At 41.6% G+C, this 17,546-nt stretch overlaps 1 protein-coding gene across 1 annotated transcript in view; it reads left to right on the plus strand.

Annotated features, from left to right (window-relative positions):
- Nucleotides 1-16,414, plus strand: part of acox3 (acyl-CoA oxidase 3, pristanoyl) — a 39,397-nt gene extending 22,983 nt beyond the window's left edge. The window contains exons 11-19 of the mRNA XM_047386724.1: nucleotides 4,757-4,879; nucleotides 4,957-5,077; nucleotides 5,161-5,283; nucleotides 6,012-6,125; nucleotides 6,433-6,548; nucleotides 7,945-8,119; nucleotides 8,212-8,279; nucleotides 11,016-11,102; nucleotides 13,938-16,414. Of these exons, the coding sequence (XP_047242680.1) occupies nucleotides 4,757-4,879; nucleotides 4,957-5,077; nucleotides 5,161-5,283; nucleotides 6,012-6,125; nucleotides 6,433-6,548; nucleotides 7,945-8,119; nucleotides 8,212-8,279; nucleotides 11,016-11,102; nucleotides 13,938-14,057 (1,047 nt within the window). The 3' untranslated portion in view covers nucleotides 14,058-16,414. The remainder of the gene's footprint in view (nucleotides 1-4,756; nucleotides 4,880-4,956; nucleotides 5,078-5,160; nucleotides 5,284-6,011; nucleotides 6,126-6,432; nucleotides 6,549-7,944; nucleotides 8,120-8,211; nucleotides 8,280-11,015; nucleotides 11,103-13,937) is intronic.
- Nucleotides 16,415-17,546: the final 1,132 nt, after the last annotated feature.

Raw genomic sequence — 17,546 nt, forward strand, 5'->3', positions numbered from 1 at the left:
CAGCACAGACACTCCACGGCCGCTGCCGCAGCTCCCAGAGTTCCTCCGCCCACTGCTCCGTTTACTCAGCCGCAGCAGCAGCGCAGAGGTCGGCAGTTGGCGTGCACCTGGTCCAACCCTCCGCAGGGGCCACGGCGGAGATTTAAAAAGTGACTGGTGGGGGGGTGTAAAACTGATTGTTTTGAAATAAAACACATACATTTCTCTAAGAGCAAGTTTCCGTTTTATTCCGGCTCAGCCAGATCGTACGATCTCGCTGTGCTTTCTTCACACACATCCTCCACTCCTAATGAAACGGCCCCTTTTTAAATGGCCGTTTAAGAGGCCCCACGATCTCACAGTTTCAAAGCATGACTCCACGAGAGCATCCTATGGTGTTCCGGTAGAGCTGCGCTCGCTGCCTTCTCCCTCCTGTCCTCCCCAGCTATCAGCGGGTTAGATCACAGAGGATGCACAACAGCAGCTCTCTACGAAGCGGCGCACCAGTGATGCCCCCGCTCAACACCAAGCTGCGAGCCTGGGTGAATATCCCCCTGGTGAGGCTGGTTTACAGCCCTTTCGATCCGAGCCCCCCATGGGTTACCTCCAATCAGAATCCGAGTCGGGTAACGGCGGTAGGGGCTCTAGCCTGGCTCGTATCCATGAGCACCATGGCACCACAGATAAATGCGCGGCCGCTCTCAGAGCATCATTCAGAGTGGCGCCGCGTATGTTCCCTGGACAGGTGGATGGACAGACTGATCAGCAGAGGTTACACGCTGCAGTTCCTGTCTCCGCCCCCACCGTTCAGAGGGATTTTGGAGACAGTCCTGTCCTCCCCGGAACAGAGCTCCATTCTCATGTCAGAACTGCAGGAACTCCTGATAAAAAACGTCATTTCCAGGGTTCCTCGCGGAGAGGAAAACACGGGGTTTTATTCTCGATATTTTCTGGTTCCCAAGAAAACAGGAGGTATGAGACCGATTCTCGATCTGTCCCTGTTCAACAAAGCGATCATGGAGAGATGTTTCCACATGCTGACAGTCAGACAGGTGATGGAGAACGTTCACCAGAACGACTGGTTCACCTCCATAGATCTGAAGGATGCTTATTTTCACATCCCCATCATCCCGAAACACCGCAAATATCTGCGTTTCGCTTATCAGGGGATCTCATATCAATACAACCGCCTGCCGTTCGGTTACTCTCTCACCCCACGCACGTTCTCCAGAAATGTGGAGACGGCGTTGCAGCCGCTGCGCTCGGCAGGGATGAGGATCCTCTTTTATCTGGATGACGTGCTTTTGCTGGCTCGGTCCAGAGAGGAAGCAGCGGTACAGACAAAGAAGCTGGCCGCATATCTGACAGTTCTGGGGTTTTCAATAAACTGGCGAAAAAGTTCTGTTTTCCCATCCCGGATGATCGTTTATCTGGGGGTGGAGCTAAACTCAGCCACAATGAGAGCCCGGCTCTCTCAGCCGAGAACAGACGCGCTGTCAGCGCTTCTCCTCCGTGTCTAACCCCACAGCGTAGTGACAGCTCTGTCACTCATGCAATTACTGGGAATGATGTCAGCGGTTCACGTGGTTGTTCCGCTGGGTCTGCTTCATATGAGACGTCTTCAGAGATGGTTCATCCGCCTGCGCATAGATCCTGTGCGTCAGAAGAGGCGGATGATCTCAGTCCCTCCTTCAGTGGGACCCGACCTGGCCCACTGGGGAAATCCCCCCATCCTGTCAGAGGGAGTTCCCCTCAGCAGACCTGCGTCACACGTCTCAGTGTTCACAGACGCATCCCTGTCGGGATGGGGAGGAACGTGTCAGTCTCAGGCGGTGGGAGCACAGTGGCCAGACCACATGTCTCTCCACATAAACTTTCTGGAGCATCTCACAGTGTGGAAGGTGACACAGCATTTTGCTCCTCTGCTGCGGGATCAGCATGTTCTGATCCACACAGACAACAGAGTGGCAGCAGCCTACATAAATCGCCAGGGAGGTGTGCGCTCGGCTCAGTTGCTAAACATTTCCAGGCGGCTGCTGTGCTGGGCGCGCATGAACCTGCTCTCCATCAGAGCAGTGTACATCCCCGGCGTCCTGAACAGAGGAGCGGACATCATGTCCAGAGGTGGTCCTCGTCCCGGGGACTGGAGTCTCCACCCCGAGCTGATTGTTCAGATCTGGAGCAGATTTGGGAAAGCAGCAGTGGATCTTTTCGCCACATGGGAGAACGCACAATGCCAGTTGTGGTTCTCACTGAGCCCACGGGAGGATCCACCATTAGGAGTGGATGCCTTTGCTCACAGCCCGTGGCCGAAAACCCTCCTTTATGCCTTTCCACCAGTTCCGCTGATCCCGCGGCTCCTGGTTCGAGTCCGAGAGGAACAGCTTTCAGTGATTCTCGTAGCCCCCGAGCGCAAAAGCGCGCCATGGTTTCCGAGCCTGGAGCAGCTGGTGTCAGGTCGCCCGTGGCAGCTGCCGTGGAGAGAGGATGCACTTCTCCAGGCGAGAGGGGCGATCAGGAGCGTCCCAGAGTTAGGTCAGCATCTCTGGGTTTGGCCGCTGAACGGGAGCGCTTAGAAAGGCTGAGTCTCCCGCACGATGTGGTGCGCACGATTCAGGGCACACGAGCCGCCTCTACCACAGCGTCATACGCATCAAAGTGGGCAGCTTTTCAGCGCTGGTGCGCAGTGAAAGGCGTGGAGCCTTTTTCATGTCCATTAGGCTGCGTGCTGTCGTTCCTCCAGCAGCTGATGAACAGGAATTTAGCTTTCAGCACCATTAAAACTTATGCTGCAGCTATTTCTTCCTGTCCTGAGGGTTTTGGTGACAGAACGGTTTTTAACCACCCGCTGATGAAGCGTTTTCTGCGGGGTGTACGTAGACACAGACCCGTGTCACGCCCTCTAGTCCCTCAGTGGGATTTAGCGCTCGTCCTGCGCGCACTGGTTAAAGCCCCATTTGAGCCCTTAGATCAGGCTCCACTAAAATTTCTGTCTTTTAAAACAGCCTTGCTGTTAGCTCTGACATCTGCAAAGAGAGTGAGCGATTTATCTGCTCTCTCTGTCGCTCCTTCATGTCTCAGAATACGAGCCGACGGCAGCTCAGCTGTGCTGCGTCCTAACCCTCCTTTTACACCTAAAAGCATCATGAGTTCGTTCAGATCGAGAGTGATAACTCTGGATGGCTGCGAGATGTGTCAGGTTTCTCCATGACTCATTCTGTTCTCAGGGTTCTGACAGAATGACTGTTACACGACGGTGTTCGTGACTTATGATGTTATTGTCACTGCGGCTGTATTCATTAAGCCTCTGTGTGAACAGAGGTTATTCTCCTCTGTTGTGTTGTCTGTGGCACACGAGGTTGTTCTGCTGCATCATTACGCATGATCCAGCTGCTGATCTGTCTCCACGTTCCCTCATGGAGATTTTTGACCTGCTCTGCTCATCGTTACACTGTTACAGTTCGTAACCTTCGTTTTCCAATTACAGCAGCAGGTCTGTTATCTCAGCCTTTCCCTGACCAGATATTTTCTCTGTTCATTGTGATGCGCAAGACGCCAGTGCGTCATGACGCATTCAGAAGGCTGATTTTTGGTGTCATTAGGCAAGCAGATGTTCAGTTGTGGTCTGGATAGACCCAGTGAGGCATAGACTACATCCTGCTTCGCCTTTAACCCGCTAGCGATAGCTTTAAAAGGCGAAGCCTATACGAAATAGAACGTTGGTTCTGTAATGTAACCCCAGATTCTATGAGTATAGGCGCAGCCCTTTAAGCTCTGGGCCTCACTGGTCCCTGAATGGCTGAAGAAAAAGCTATTTGGGAGCCGTTTGTCCGGTCTCACCATAATTTATACGGACCGGGGTGGGGCCCACACAGCAGGTGGGCGTGGACTAAAGTTTTCAGTGCTGCGCTGCGCGCGAAGGGATAAACCCACTAGCGATAGCCTTAAAGGGCTGCGCCTATACTCATAGAATCTGGGGTTACAGTACGTAACCAACGTTTTAAATTGCTGAGCAGACAAATCAAGCCTTTTCTGTTTGCGCAGCATAGGATGGTCACCGCAGTATAGGATGGTCACCGCAGCATAGGATGGTCACCGCAGCATAGGATGGTCACCGCAGCATAGGATGGTCACCGCAGCATAGGATGGTCACCGCAGCATAGGATGGTCACCGCAGCATAGGATGGTCACCGCAGCATAGGATGGTCACCGCACCATAGGATGGTCACCGCAGCATAGGATGGTCACCGCAGCATAGGATGGTCACCGCAGCATAGGATGGTCACCGCACCATAGGATGGTCACCGCAGCATAGGATGGTCACCACAGCATAGGATGGTCACCACAGCATAGGATGGTCACCGCAGCATAGGATGGTCGGAGCTCGCACTGGCCGCAGCATGGCTCTGGTTGTTAGCCTCAAGTGTCATGGAAGGGTGAGACGACTAGGCTGACCAGATAAAAAAAAAAATGAATGCGGGACAACAAGGATGTTTTATGGGACATCGTGGAACACATTACCAACACTATGATGATGTCATAAATTTTTATTTCACAAAGATCTCTCATTACATTCATCAATCTCTGCTTTGCCTAGTAGTGCACAACAATGAATTAGCACAAGTTTTAAAAAAAAAACTTGGTTTACAAGCTTTTAAAGGTTAACCCTGGTAATCTCGGCTGCTATCATGTGAATACATAAATGGGGTTCAAGGAAAAACAGATTGGACGTTGGATGACTATAGACACTAATGCAAATATTTTGTTTGGATTTTAGCAGTGGCGTCTGATCCCATATCTGGCAGCAGCATATGCCCTTGAACATTTCACTAAAACCATCTTCATGAACTTTGTTGAGTTCAAGATTGGACAGTTGATGAGGGACAACAATGAAAGACAAGTAGGTAAACATTAGGCATGTGTCTCCATGGCTCTTTTAGTTCACAGACTTCAACTGTTTTGTTCTATGTTTCACAGGCAGAGATGGGAAGGGAGATTCATGCCATTGGCTGCTCCAGTAAACCACTAGGTTCTTGGACAGCTCAGAGGGGCATCCAGGAGTGCAGGGAGGCCTGTGGTGGACATGGATACCTTGCCAGTGAGTCTGAAACGCACACATTTTCACATGCACTAACCCCAGAGACTGAATCGGTGTGAATACTATCACTGTGTGTGTTACAGTGAACCGACTGGGTGATCTGCGTGATGATAATGATCCAAACTGCACATATGAAGGAGACAACAATGTGTTGCTGCAACAGACCAGCAACTACCTTCTCAGCTTGTTCCATGCCAAACTCCATAGTAAGTGGAAGAGAAACCTTTAAGCTTATGTTTCAAGACAGAGTGAAAATTGCTTACTTGTTTCACAGAACGCCTCGATATATCTTTTTCACCTAGTTTAAGATGCACCTTTCACAAGAAAAACAGAATGTGTAAAATAATGATGTTTAGTGAAATGGTAGAACTAGAGTCAAGCAGCAAACTGAGGAAATGAACATAAAAAAATATTTCCTGCAAATAGCTGAAACTGACTTAAGGTTATTGTAATTACTATGTAATCTAACAGATTTCAGGCAGAAATAATTGTTAGATTTATGAATTTTATATTTCTGAAGCGAAAGTAATAAATAAACAAAAACTAACTAAAATAAAATAAGCCTATGGTGCTAAACTAAAATAACTGAGAAGAAGCACAGAAAATAAACTAAGTTTGCAGTAATAAAAATAAAAAGTCATGGATAAGACTAGGGGTCCATGCAAAACTTAAAGCTTATATGAATCAGACGCTAAAAGTGGGAATGTTAGGAAAAGGTGGAGTCCACAAACTAAAGACAGAACCTGAGGCATCTGAGACGGGTTATGCTGCATCACTGACTATAATGGTATAAACAGGGATGTTAAACAGTCCTGTTTATCACTCCCAGATGTACCTAAGACCTGTCTGTCTCTAATACGTTTTATGGAGTCAGTGACCCTACATTGGGTGGTGAAGGAATACAGTATCTGACTGTCTTGTTATCTGGTTGCAGGTGGTGTTCAGATTAGGTCTCCCTTTCACACTGTGGACTTTTTGGATAATCATCTAAAGATCCTGGAAAGCAGGTTTACAGCAGTAACAATAGAGGACTGTATGGAGCCTGAAGGTACTGTCATATGTTCACTGCATAACAAAATACATTTCTGTACAGTTCTGTATGGAATAATCCGTTTATGTCCCGCTTAGAGTTGAATTCAGAACAATTTAACGAAGATGAGATTCTATCGTTTCTGGAAATGTTGTGCATAATGGTCACATTGTAATACTAAATAATATCAAAGCTTTCAGGTGAATGTAACAAAACTATTTGACTTGTTGTTGTATGTGTGAGACGTCCATGTGCCGTTGGTAGGATTTCTCCAAACTGCAGTTTAATGTTTTTTTTCAATCAATTTCTTTTTCAATGATTATAGTGCCTTTAGCTGCCTATATGTGGCTGATCTGTTTCCTGCTTGAGGAGAGTCAGAAGAGGTTGGAACAACAGAGAGCCTTAGGCAAGGATGAGTTTGAGGCCCGTAACAACAGCCAGGTAATAAAACAGAGAGATTTACACACACGGTTCCACATCCCTGGGTCAGTAGGTCACATGTTCTTAACTGCTTTTAGCCAGAGGTTGGGATGTGCTGAGGACAACTTGGTACCACCCCATCATAAAATGTAGACTGTTGGTCAAAACATCATTAAATAATTGATTTTGTTAAGTTTGTCTAAGATTAAAAAAGATGTCAAGTTACCTTGCTTTTTAAAAACACTGTTGACTTTTCCCAACTATTTCTTTACCCTTTAACTAAAATTGTGATGACTAAGTGTCATCACCGTTGTCAATTTTGACAGCAAATTTAATTTTTGTTTTATGACCAAGATATAATTTACCTGTTTAGTTTTAGTCATCTATAGACATTTTATTTGTAGTCTAGTTTTAGTTTACTAAATTTTACTTCATTTCAGTCTTCTAAATTAGTAAATTTACTTACAAATGTGGTTCTACAAAGTGCAGCCCAGGGGCCATTTGAGGCCCTCGGAATAATTTTGTGGGGCTTCTCTTTGCGAATGCGGATTAAGAAAGGTACAAATTTGACTGAGCAGCACAGGCAGTTTATAAGTCACAGCAGGCATTTTTGAAAAACAGGGACCCATATCCTCTTCTTGTTGTTGTGAAAAGCTTATGTCAGTTGAGCCTAAAATTTCAGAAAGTATATACCTGTCTTGTATGAGATCCTTTTATTTTTTGGATCTAGCATGAATTACATATTCGTTCTCTACAAAAATCCAACTACTTTATTTCTTCTATTAAAATATTTCTTGTTTAGTTTATTGTTGATCATTTAAAAGTAAAAAAAATCACAATGAAATTTAGGTTTTGCATTTGTTTTTAAAAATGAAACTTTTGTGGCCCGCAAGCACTTTCGACTTCACAATTTATGCCCACGTGTCTTAAAGTTTGGTGAGCACTGGTCTGCAGTCATGTTCGCTCTGATAACTTTATTATTAACCTAAAAGGGCAGTGAGATATTAGACCTGTTCGACTGATAGCAGTATAACATCCAGTTACCATTTATATAGCTGCTAATTTATTCAACCTGTGTGTGTGTGTGTGTGTGTGTGTGTGTGCGCTCCTGTTTTTGTGGCTGAGCGAAGACCATCTTTCATATTTCACCATCAAAGTGAGGAACATTTGTTGCAAAGTGAGAACATTTTAACTGTCCTCACTATTTTGCTAGAGGTTAGGTTTAGGACTAAGGTGTGAATTGAGTTAAGCTTAGAGTTAGGTACGTATTGGTAATGGTTAGGTTTAGGGGTAGGGTCAGGGTTAGACCGTAGAAAGGGTTGAATATGAATGGAAATCAATGGAAGTTAATGAAAGTCAATGCAAGGTCCTCACAACATATAGTAAGACAAGAGTGTGTGTGTGTGTGTGTGTTCAGGTATACTACTGCAGGTCCTTGGCTATCAGCTACATTGAATACTGCTGCCTCCAGAGATTTCATGATCAGACCACGGATGAGGACACACCCTCTGGCCTCAAACCAGTACTAAAGAAACTATGCGCCCTGTATGGGCTGTGGAGTCTCAGCAACCACTTGGCAACATTGTTCCAGGGTATGTTGTACATTCTGTATTATATGGAAAGAAAGCAATAACATTTGACTAACGTTATCTAATAATTTTTTCAACATACTGTTCTTTTCCAGGTAATTATATGAATGGACGGAAACCTGTAGAGTTGTTCCAGTTGACCATTCTTAGACTCTGCTCAGAGGTACTTTGTCAAGTCTTCTAACATAAATAAAACAAAGTGTGAGTTGTACACATGTGGCTGAGCTGTTGCATCTTGGGATTGTTCTAGAAGCCATATTCAACCAACCAGGGCTATTTGTGACTGCTTACTTGGAAACTGCATACCTAGTTGGAGGCAATGTTTACTGGATCTTTGATTTTGATTATTCTACATTAACCCATAAAGTGCCATTTTATACTATTTGATATTTTTTCTGTAAAATATACCTTTATTATCTGACAGTTCAAATATAGGACTCACAGAAAGGTTACAGCATATACAGGTCCTTCTCAAAATATTAGCATATTGTGATAAAGTTCATTATTTTCCATAATGTCATGATGAAAATTTAACATTCATATATTTTAGATTTATTGCACACTAACTGAAATATTTCAGGTCTTTTATTGTCTTAATACGGATGATTTTGTCATACAGCTCATGAAAACCCAAAATTCCTATCTCACAAAATTAGCATATCATTAAAAGGGTCTCTAAACGATCTATGAACCTAATCATCTGAATCAACGAGTTAACTCTAAACACCTGCAAAAGATTCCTGAGGCCTTTAAAACTCCCAGCCTGGTTCATCACTCAAAACCCCAATCATGGGTAAGACTGCCGACCTGACTGCTGTTCAGAAGGCCACTATTGACACCCTCAAGCAAGAAGGTAAGACACAGAAAGAAATTTCTGAACGGATAGGCTGTTCCCAGAGTGCTGTATCAAGGCACCTCAGTGGGAAGTCTGTGGGAAGGAAAAATGTGGCAGAAAACGCTGCACAACGAGAAGAGGTGACCGGACCCTGAGGAAGATTGTGGAGAAGGGCCGATTCCAGACCTTGGGGGACCTGCGGAAGCAGTGGACTGAGTCTGGAGTAGAAACATCCAGAGCCACCGTGCACAGGCGTGTGCAGGAAATGGGCTACAGGTGCCGCATTCCCCAGGTCAAGCCACTTTTGAACCAGAAACAGCGGCAGAAGCGCCTGACCTGGGCTACAGAGAAGCAGTACTGGACTGTTGCTCAGTGGTCCAAAGTACTTTTTTCGGATGAAAGCAAATTCTGCATGTCATTCGGAAATCAAGGTGCCAGAGTCTGGAGGAAGACTGGGGAGAAGGAAATGCCAAAATGCCAGAAGTCCAGTGTCAAGTACCCACAGTCAGTGATGGTCTGGGGTGCCGTGTCAGCTGCTGGTGTTGGTCCACTGTGTTTTATCAAGGGCAGGGTCAATGCAGCTAGCTATCAGGAGATTTTGGAGCACTTCATGCTTCCATCTGCTGAAAAGCTTTATGGAGATGAAGATTTCATTTTTCAGCGCGACCTGGCATCTGCTCACAGTGCCAAAACCACTGGTAAATGGTTTACTGACCATGGTATCACTGTGCTCAATTGGCCTGCCAACTCTCCTGACCTGAACCCCATAGAGAATCTGTGGGATATTGTGAAGAGAACGTTGAGAGACTCAAGACCCAACACTCTGGATGAGCTAAAGGCCGCTATCGAAGCATCCTGGGCCTCCATAAGACCTCAGCAGTGCCACAGGCTGATTGTCTCCATGCCACGCCGCATTGAAGCAGTCATTTCTGCAAAAGGATTCCTGACCAAGTATTGAGTGCATAACTGTACATGATTATTTGAAGGTTGACGTTTTTTGTATTAAAAACACTTTTCTTTTATTGGTCGGATGAAATATGCTAATTTTGTGAGATAGGAATTTTGGGTTTTCATGAGCTGTATGCCAAAATCATCCGTATTAAGACAATAAAAGACCTGAAATATTTCAGTTAGTGTGCAATGAATCTAAAATATATGAATGTTAAATTTTCATCATGACTTTATGGAAAATAATGAACTTTATCACAATATGCTAATATTTTGAGAAGGACCTGTATTGTAAAAGGTTTTGCCAAAATATGCTGTAACCTTTCTGTGGCATTTCGTTGCACCGACATCTTTTCGCTGGATGCTATGGTGAACGGAGCAGCACATCACGGAGTCTGGTCAACTGCCTGCCTAACATTAGCAATTTCAGGTTGTTTGTCTGTGAGAAAATATATGGGCTAACGTTAGCTGAGGATTTGCATTTGGGTTGACCCACTGTTTTAGGTCGAGTATAAGTTGTTAGCTTCCTTATTGGTTGTATACGATGTATTTTATTGTTTTACTGACCTGATTCTGACCCAGAGGAAGAGCCAGCGGAAGAAGGCCAACATAGTGCATCAAAGACGGGCCACAAAAATTTAAACAATACTGGGAGAGTCAGAATGTTAGTCTCGGTTCCAATCGATTCTCCAGACTTTATGCCCAACCCTAATGACAGGGATCTTTTCAAGCTGTGTAGCAGTGGTCTACTGTTTTTGTATCGCAGGTTTGACACTTGATATGCTGTTCATAGGTATTACTGGAAGTACTAATTTTATAAGTACTGCAATAATTTTAAAACCCTGCATCAACCCCAATGTTGAAAAGTTGCATATAGTTAAATATGAAAATGAACAGATGTGCAAGTGTGTGAAAGAGACTCTTAGTACAGAACCATTTTGAGTGTTTAATACGACTTTCGACAGTAAGTTCCTACATGTGAACGAGCCCAGTTAAAAAAATTATTTCAGCCCATTAAGGAACTGTGATACATCACCTGTTTTATCATAATTAGCCTTAGCCATAAATCCTGAATTTATGGTTAAGGCTAATTTATATTATGTTTTGTCTCAACAGCTCAAGAATGATGCTGTGGCTTTAGTGGATGTTTTAGCCCCAACAGATTTCATCCTGAACTCCCCTATTGCCAATGCTGATGGAGAGGTAAAGACATAAACACCTTCTGTCATTTAAAAAGAAAAAAAGGTCATTTTAAATCATTTTTGGTAAGCAGTGATGTGAGTGTATTAGTCGGCTATATGTAGCTTTTGTTGTGTGTTTTGTAACTTCTCGGGTTTTGTTCTAACTTTTAACCACACGGTGTTGGTGTTTAATTGGCAAACATGGTAACATTAGGTCAAATATATGTTCATGATTGTTTTATTATAGAGGTTTTAGCATTCAAACGCATGTGGAGATGGGTGAGTGGGAAGCTGGGGCACTGGGTGTAGGGTTTATATTTAGTTTGTACAATTGTGTGTCTGTTTCAACATACTGTAGCTAAGGACTACAGATGTAGATTCGCTTAAGCTATAATTTCCCAATAAATACATAAATGGAGATGTATAGGTGTTGGTCAAAAAATTTGAATATCATGAAAAAATGTATTTATTTCCATAATACCATTCAAAAAGTGATACTTATATATTATATTCATTCATTACACACAGACTGATATATTTCAAATTTTAATTTTAATTTTGATGATTATAACTGACAACTAATGAAAACACCAAATTCAGCATCTCAAAAAATTAAAATATTACTTAGGACTTAATAAGACTTAATACCAAAAAAGGGGTTTTAGAAATGTTGGCCAACTGAAAAGTATGAACATGAAAAGTATGAGCATGTACTGCACTCAATACTTAGTTGGATTACTGCAGCAATACGGCGTAGCATGGAGTCTATCAGTCTGTGGCACTGCTCAGGTGTTATGAGAGCCCAGGTTGCTCTGATAGTGGCTTTCAGCTCTTCTGAATTGTTGGGTCTGGCATATTGCATCTTCCTCTTCATAATACTCCATAGATTTTCTATGGGGTTAAGGTCAGGCGAGTTTGCAGGCTAATTAAGAACAGGGATACCATTGTCCTTAAACCAGGTACTGGTAGCTTTGGCTCTGTGTGCAGGTGCCCAGTCCTGTTGGAAAATTAAATCTGCATCTCCATAAAGTTGGTCAGCAGCAGGAAGCATGAAGTGCTCTAAAACGTCTTGGTAGATGGCTGCATTGACCTTGGACCTCAGAAAACACAGTGGACCAGCACCATCAGATGACATGGCACCCCAAACCATCACTGACTGTGAAAACTTTACACTGGACCTCAAGCAACGTGGATTCTGTGCCTCTCCTCTTTTCCTCCAGATTCTGGGACCTCGATTTCCAAAAGAAATGCAAAATTGACTTTCATCAAAGAACATAACTTTGGACCACTCAGCAGCAGCCCAGTCCTTTTTGTCTTTAGCCCAGACAAGATGCTTCTGACGCCGTCTCTTGTTCAAGAGTGGCTTGACACAAGGAATGCGACAGCTGAAACCCATGTCTTGCCTACGTCGGTGCGTGGTGGTTCTTGAAGAACTGTCTCCATCTGCAGCCCACTCTTTGTGAATCTCTCAAACATTTTTGAATGGGTTTGGTTTCACAGTCCTCTCCAGGGTGCGGTTATTCCTACTGCTTGTACACTTTTTTTCTGCCACACCTTTTCCTTCCCTTCGCCTCTCTTAGTGTGGTTGGACACAGAGCGCTGTGAACAGCCAGCCTCTTTAGCAATGACCCTTTGTTTCTTGCCCTCCTTGTGCAAGGTGGCCGTCAATGGTCGTCTTTCTGACAACTATCAAGTCAGCAGTCTTCCCCATGATTGTGTCGCCTACAGAACCCGACTGAGAGACCATTTAAAGGACTGCAGGTGTTTAGAGTTAATTAGCTGATTAGAGTGTGGCAACAGGTGTCTTCAATATTCAACCTTTTCACAATATTCTAATTTTCTGAGATACTGAATTTGGGGTTTTTCATTAGATGTCAGTTATAATCATCAAAATAAAAAAAGAAATATTTGAAATATATCAGTCTTTGTGTAATGAATGAACATAATATACAAGTTTCACTTTTTGAATGGAATTACTGAAATAAATCAATTTTTTCATGATATTCTACTTTTATGACCAGCACCTGTAAATAAGTATTTTTGAAAAAAAATAAGAATTTTTCGAAGCATTAGGAAGCTTTATTTTTATATAGATGGTACATTTCTTTCAATTTAGTCTTGCAGGGGGCCCTATTGCTATATAACTGAGTAGATGAACAGTTCTGTTTACGTTTTTATTTAATATTGGAGCATGACAAGAGAAAGAGACAATACTAGTGTGAATATAGCATACAAGCGGCACTAGTGAAAGTCACTATGAAATTCTCCTGGCCTCAGATAATGTGTCTGTACTTTTCTTGTTAGATCTCAGTGCTGCATTTGATACAGTTGATCACAATATTCTCTTAGAAAGGCTGGAATATGCTGTAGGGATCAGGGGAACAGCAATAGGCTGGTTTAAATCTTATTTGTCTGACAGATTTCAGTTTTGTTCATGTAAATGATAAATCATATTTAAACTCCAGGGACTGAAACCCACTTTGTGAGGTGGTCTCGGCTTGCAGTACACATTCTTTGACAGGGTTCCAAAATTATAAATAGAACATTGCAAAATCTTTGTTGAATGAGCTGCTCTTGACCTTCACAATGATACTGCAGCTGTGATAATGATGTGGTGTGAATAAAGCCTAAATGTACAGAAGATGTTTTTGTTAAAAATTATCTGGAGGAAAACTGATCAAAGGTTTAGGGTTCAAACCATTTCTGCTTCTTTCTAATCCTTTTCAGACATGTTGCTGTTATTAGGATATACATGTACTTTATTTTATTAGCTGTAGATGTTTAATATAAACAATATCAGTTATATTGTTTCTGGGGTTTATTGCATCTTAAGTAGTTTTATTTCTCCTGTCTGCAGCTGTACAAGAACCTGTGGTCAGCAGTGATGCAAGGAAGTCAGGTGCTGGAACGTCCCTCCTGGTGGAAAGAGTTCTGCTCAAATAAACCAACGGTTGGATCCCTTAGCTCTAAACTTTAGAGGTTAAACAATCCAGAAGAGATGCTGATTTCCATTCAGCCTCAACATTTTTAGCAAGAAAACGAGCTTTAGACAAGCTGTTATCTAAAACGCCACACTGGCAATTCATCTATGTTTAAATCACTAATTAGCCATTAATTTGTGCTGATGAACAAATGCAACACACTGATAAGCCAGGGTTGTTTTCACATCCTGACAATTCTAATTATAAATAATTATCTTTTTAATGTTTTATTTCTATTTTATTTTTCAAAATTATTTAAGGGATTACTGGATAAATGTGTTTAGATGACAGAAAAAGGCAAAAATTGAAGTGTTGAATTACTGGTAAAACTGTTTTATTATATGAATAATCTTATCACTTTTTTTTTAAAGAATTTATTCGGCACTAAAGGCCTTTATTTTTGATAGTAGGCAGACAAGAAGGAGGGGCAAAGAGAGGGGGAGACATTTGGCAAAGGTCGCCGGGCGCGCCCCCATCTTATCACTTTTTTGTTCAATGCTAATTTATAATAATGGCAATGTAATGTATATATGTGCAAACATATTTACTGGGTTGAGATCTGTGGAATTCCATATCAAATGTTAAAATAGGTTAATAAGGTTCTGGAAATTATGACTGATATCATCAGAAGTAAGACTTTTACATTGCTGGTACTTGCAGAGGTCCTAACTATTGGTAACAATGACAAAACAACAACTTTTACCTTAAAGCAATAAGCCTCATATTTCCTGTTTTAGAAATCAGTTAAATAAAATAAACCTGAGAAGCTGATCAACAACATAGAAGCAAACATTTTCATTCAACCAAGATGTGTTTCTGATTGGAAACAAAACACGCATTTCTCTAAAGGTATAACAAGATGCTCCAGTTTTACCAGGAAGTCTAACCACGGACAAGAAAGATGGCATCAAGATGAGATGATGTCATTATTGGCACCCTTTGTTGCCCGTCGAAAGGAAGTGAGCCTAGGGGAAAAACAGGTTGCATGTTCATCAAGGGGATTCATTTTAATGGAGTTCGTTTCAAGATCAGGTTTCCCTTTAGCAGCAAATTCACAATTTTCTGACCAAACCGACATGCAAAACAATTTTTATTATAAACCTGTCAGTTGTGGAAAAACTACCGCACACATTCAGAGTCAGACAAAAGTAGTAATCTTGCAATGTACCTACCACTGCTAGGCACATCCAAAGATTTCCATCTCGTAATGATGACTGGAAAGATTAACATTTTACACTTTTCCATGAGTTGAACAGGCCGGCCGGAATGTGATGGTACTCTCTTTTAAGCTAGCTCTGTAGGATTTTCATGATCAGATATGCTTCATTAATACTCAACAATTTAAAACAGGGAGAGACCTGGTGAACCCAATCCTGGTGATTAACTGGGTTCACCAGGAAGGCTACAACTAAATGCTCAGTAGAGAGATCCATCTACAACCTTTTCATTTCCTTCTCCACAGCCGTCCTGCTGCTCCTGTTCTGGATGAGCTGCTCCTGTCTGTTAATAAAAAGCACAATTTATGCTCTTAAATGTGTAAAAAGATAAAAGTGAAAAACTGGGGAAAAAAAACATTTGAATTCTGAAAGTGAAAAAAATAAAATAAAATAGTGTAATAAAAAAAATAATCTGAATTAAATCCTCATTAAAATTAAAAGCAACTTTTACAAAAAGTTTATTTTAAAGAACATATGTTTTTCAAAGTTTAAGATAAAAAATTAACATTTAGTTTAAGCTCTTTTACCAGAATATACACAACCATTATTATGCTTCTTGTTAGGCTCTATCCCACTGCAGTGAATAAGTGCAAGTTTGCCACTGTCAGACAATATTAAAATGCATTTGGGGCAATATGGAAACATTAGAATTTCCGTTACCTGCAAAGACTGCCTCAGGTACTCACAGCAGTGATATGAGACATACGCAGCAGTGCAGATAGTGGCTCATAATAAGTACTGAGCTCAACTTGCCACAGCAAAAGGTAGAATAGCTTGCAGCAATAGGAGAATGAATGGCTGCAGTTGCTACACATAGGGGCTCAGGTTCAGTCCTGGAGAGCTACTATCCTGTAACTTTTACATGCATCGCTTCACTAACACACCTGAATCCTCTGCAGAATGGCTGAATGCTAATGAGGGGATTCAGCCATTTGATGATGTAGATATAAAAAGAGTTTTCAGAGAAAAAGCCCCCTTTGAAAATAACAATTTTTAAGTAGGTATTAAACATTAAGCCCACTGTTCTGTATTAAAATGTTTTTATTGGTCTGATGTAATATTCTATATTAAAAATTGTTTTCATTCGCTGTAAGCAGAAAATCACAATTAACAGAAATAAAGGCTTGAAAACATCAGTCTGTGTGGAATTAATTTATATCACTTAGTGATGAAGATACTGAAATAAAGTTTTCAATATTTTAATTTATGACTGATAGATCGATCGATCCAACCAGAATAAATTACTTTGTCTTTATTTGTTAAGGATCATTTATTGGTCTTGAATATGTTTTTAACAAGTGTACACATCTCTCAGCTGTACAGTGTGCAGGTGAGACTACTACAGACCTCTGAATAAGAAATAAAAGAACAAGATAATCAACATAAGCCTAAATTTAAACATCTGTTCCAAGACATTTAAATTGATGAGTTGCTAATAATCATGTAACAAACTTTAAAAATGTTTCTAATTTAATAAAAAATAAATTCTGTTACAGACACTCATTTCCAAAAATGTTTTTAAAAAGCCTTAAAAAATATTCTTTATGTTGATTTATAAACATTGACCCAATGTTTTACCACCGTTTTAACAAAATCTGGAATGAGCATTGTAAGAATGATGTTAATATAGAGAACGACATATAAAAATACATATTTCTTCAATAAAATAGAAAAACACGCTTTTATATATTTTGTTCAAGGTAGTTCTGCCTGGTCCATTTAACATTTCCTTTGCTTCCATCTGTCAGGATTTATGCTAAAACTGAGCACAGAGTGTACATTTGAATGGAAATGTAACATTTTTATCTGTAATCTGTTTTTAGTGTAACTAGAGTAGGACTAGAAACAGGATTACCAAAACCTGATACAATCCTATCGTTCATATTATAGATTGGCACAAGTCCAGATCTAAATTCATCTGATAATCTGAGTAAAACAAGAAAAGTAAAAAAAAAAAAAAAAAACAGATGTTCACAAATAAAAGTTCAAGGGATGTGAAAACATCTACAAGGCATCTTGTCAAAAAGATTCCTGGCATTATTTTGACCAATGAGGCCAAGGCCTAGATGAGGCTTGAAACAGCCTGGGTAAAGAAAGATGGAACAGCCTTGTCAGTGTTTGTAACAAGCCCAGCAAGGCTGTCATGGGCTCACAGTGATCAGTGCACACACTAATGGTGTGTCCTTTAATATGTCACAGAGGTTAGCACACTCCGTGGAGCACAACAATGTTCAGAAAAGCCTTTCATCTGCATCCTGCTGAAATTAT

This window comes from Girardinichthys multiradiatus, chromosome 14 (assembly GCF_021462225.1).
Source record: "Girardinichthys multiradiatus isolate DD_20200921_A chromosome 14, DD_fGirMul_XY1, whole genome shotgun sequence".
Taxonomy (NCBI): Eukaryota; Metazoa; Chordata; class Actinopteri; order Cyprinodontiformes; family Goodeidae; genus Girardinichthys; species Girardinichthys multiradiatus.